This window comes from Haliaeetus leucocephalus, unplaced genomic scaffold (assembly GCF_000737465.1).
Source record: "Haliaeetus leucocephalus isolate CR32 unplaced genomic scaffold, Haliaeetus_leucocephalus-4.0 Scaffold148, whole genome shotgun sequence".
Taxonomy (NCBI): domain Eukaryota; kingdom Metazoa; phylum Chordata; class Aves; order Accipitriformes; family Accipitridae; genus Haliaeetus; species Haliaeetus leucocephalus.
The window spans coordinates 1,472,764-1,473,898 of NW_010972584.1; the positions used below are offsets into that span (position 1 = coordinate 1,472,764).

General features: G+C 73.0%; 1 protein-coding gene across 1 annotated transcript in view; it reads left to right on the forward strand.

Moving 5' to 3' along the window:
* Window position 1: 1 nt before the first annotated feature.
* The window catches only part of RASSF1 (Ras association (RalGDS/AF-6) domain family member 1), a gene marked incomplete at its 5' end in the record, with an annotated part of 5,042 nt that continues 3,908 nt past the window's right edge, over window positions 2-1,135 (forward strand). Inside the window, 2 exons of the mRNA XM_010561630.1 lie at window positions 2-131; window positions 999-1,120. Coding sequence (XP_010559932.1) covers window positions 2-131; window positions 999-1,120 — 252 coding nt within the window. The remainder of the gene's footprint in view (window positions 132-998; window positions 1,121-1,135) is intronic.

A 1,135-nucleotide genomic window follows, 5' to 3' on the forward strand; every position in this document is an offset into this window, starting at 1 on the left:
CGACCCGCGGCTGACGGCGGCACCGGGCGCCGGGCACCGCTTCGAGCCGCGGCGCCGCGGGCTCCACACCTGGTGCGACCTCTGCGGGGACTTCGTCTGGGGCGGCGGCAGGAAGAGCCTCCAGTGCCGCCGTGAGTAACCGCGCCGCGTAACGGGCCTCCCGGTACCCCCGCCGGGCATCCCGCCACCGGGCACCGCCACCGGGCACCGGGCGTCCCGGGACCGGGCAACCCCGCCGGGCGTGGGCATCCCGGGACTGGGCGCACACACCGGGCAGCGGGCGTCGTGGTACTGGGCAACCCCACCAGGTACCACGCATCCCAGTGCTGGGCACCGGCTTCTCGGTACCAGTTATCCCCACTGGGCACCAGGCATCCCGGTACCGGGCACCCCCACTGGGTACTGGGCAACTGCACCGGGCACAATCCCGGTACTGGGCACCCCCATTGGGTACTGGGCCCCCCCACTGGGCACCAGGCCTCTGGGCACCAGGCACCACCACTGGGCACTGGATGTCCCAGTACTGGGCACATGCACCGGGCACTGGGCATACCGAATACCCTGCCCAGGCACCGCACATCCCTGTACTGGGCACCCACATCGAGCACCAGATGTCCCAGCATCGGGTACCCATGCTGGCCACTGGGCATCCCAGTGCCGGGCACCCCCACCAGGTACCGGGCATCCTGATACCAGACACTGGGTGTCCCAGTACCGGATGCTGAGCATCCCAGCCGTCAGGCACCCACTGGTGGACTGGCCAGCCCAGGCAGGGAGCACGGGCACCACGGTACCGGCCTGCAGCTTGGCACAGCACCGTGTCCCACGTGGGCGCTGCCGCCCGGGCCCCCGGCACCGGCGCAGCACGGGCAGGCAGCCGGCACCGGTACCGGCACCGCGCCACCAGCCTTTGCCCCGCCGGGCGCCGGTACCCTCGCCGGCACAGTCGCTGCCCCTGCCACCGGCGGGGGGGGCACCGATCCTGTCCCCGTCCCCAGACTGCAGCTTCACCTGCCACTACCGCTGCCGGGCCCTGGTGCGGCTGGGCGGCCGCGGGCCCCCGGGCGCCGACGACGAGGACGATGGCAGCGAGCAGGCGCTGGAGAAGGACACCAACGTGGTAGGGCCTGGCCCG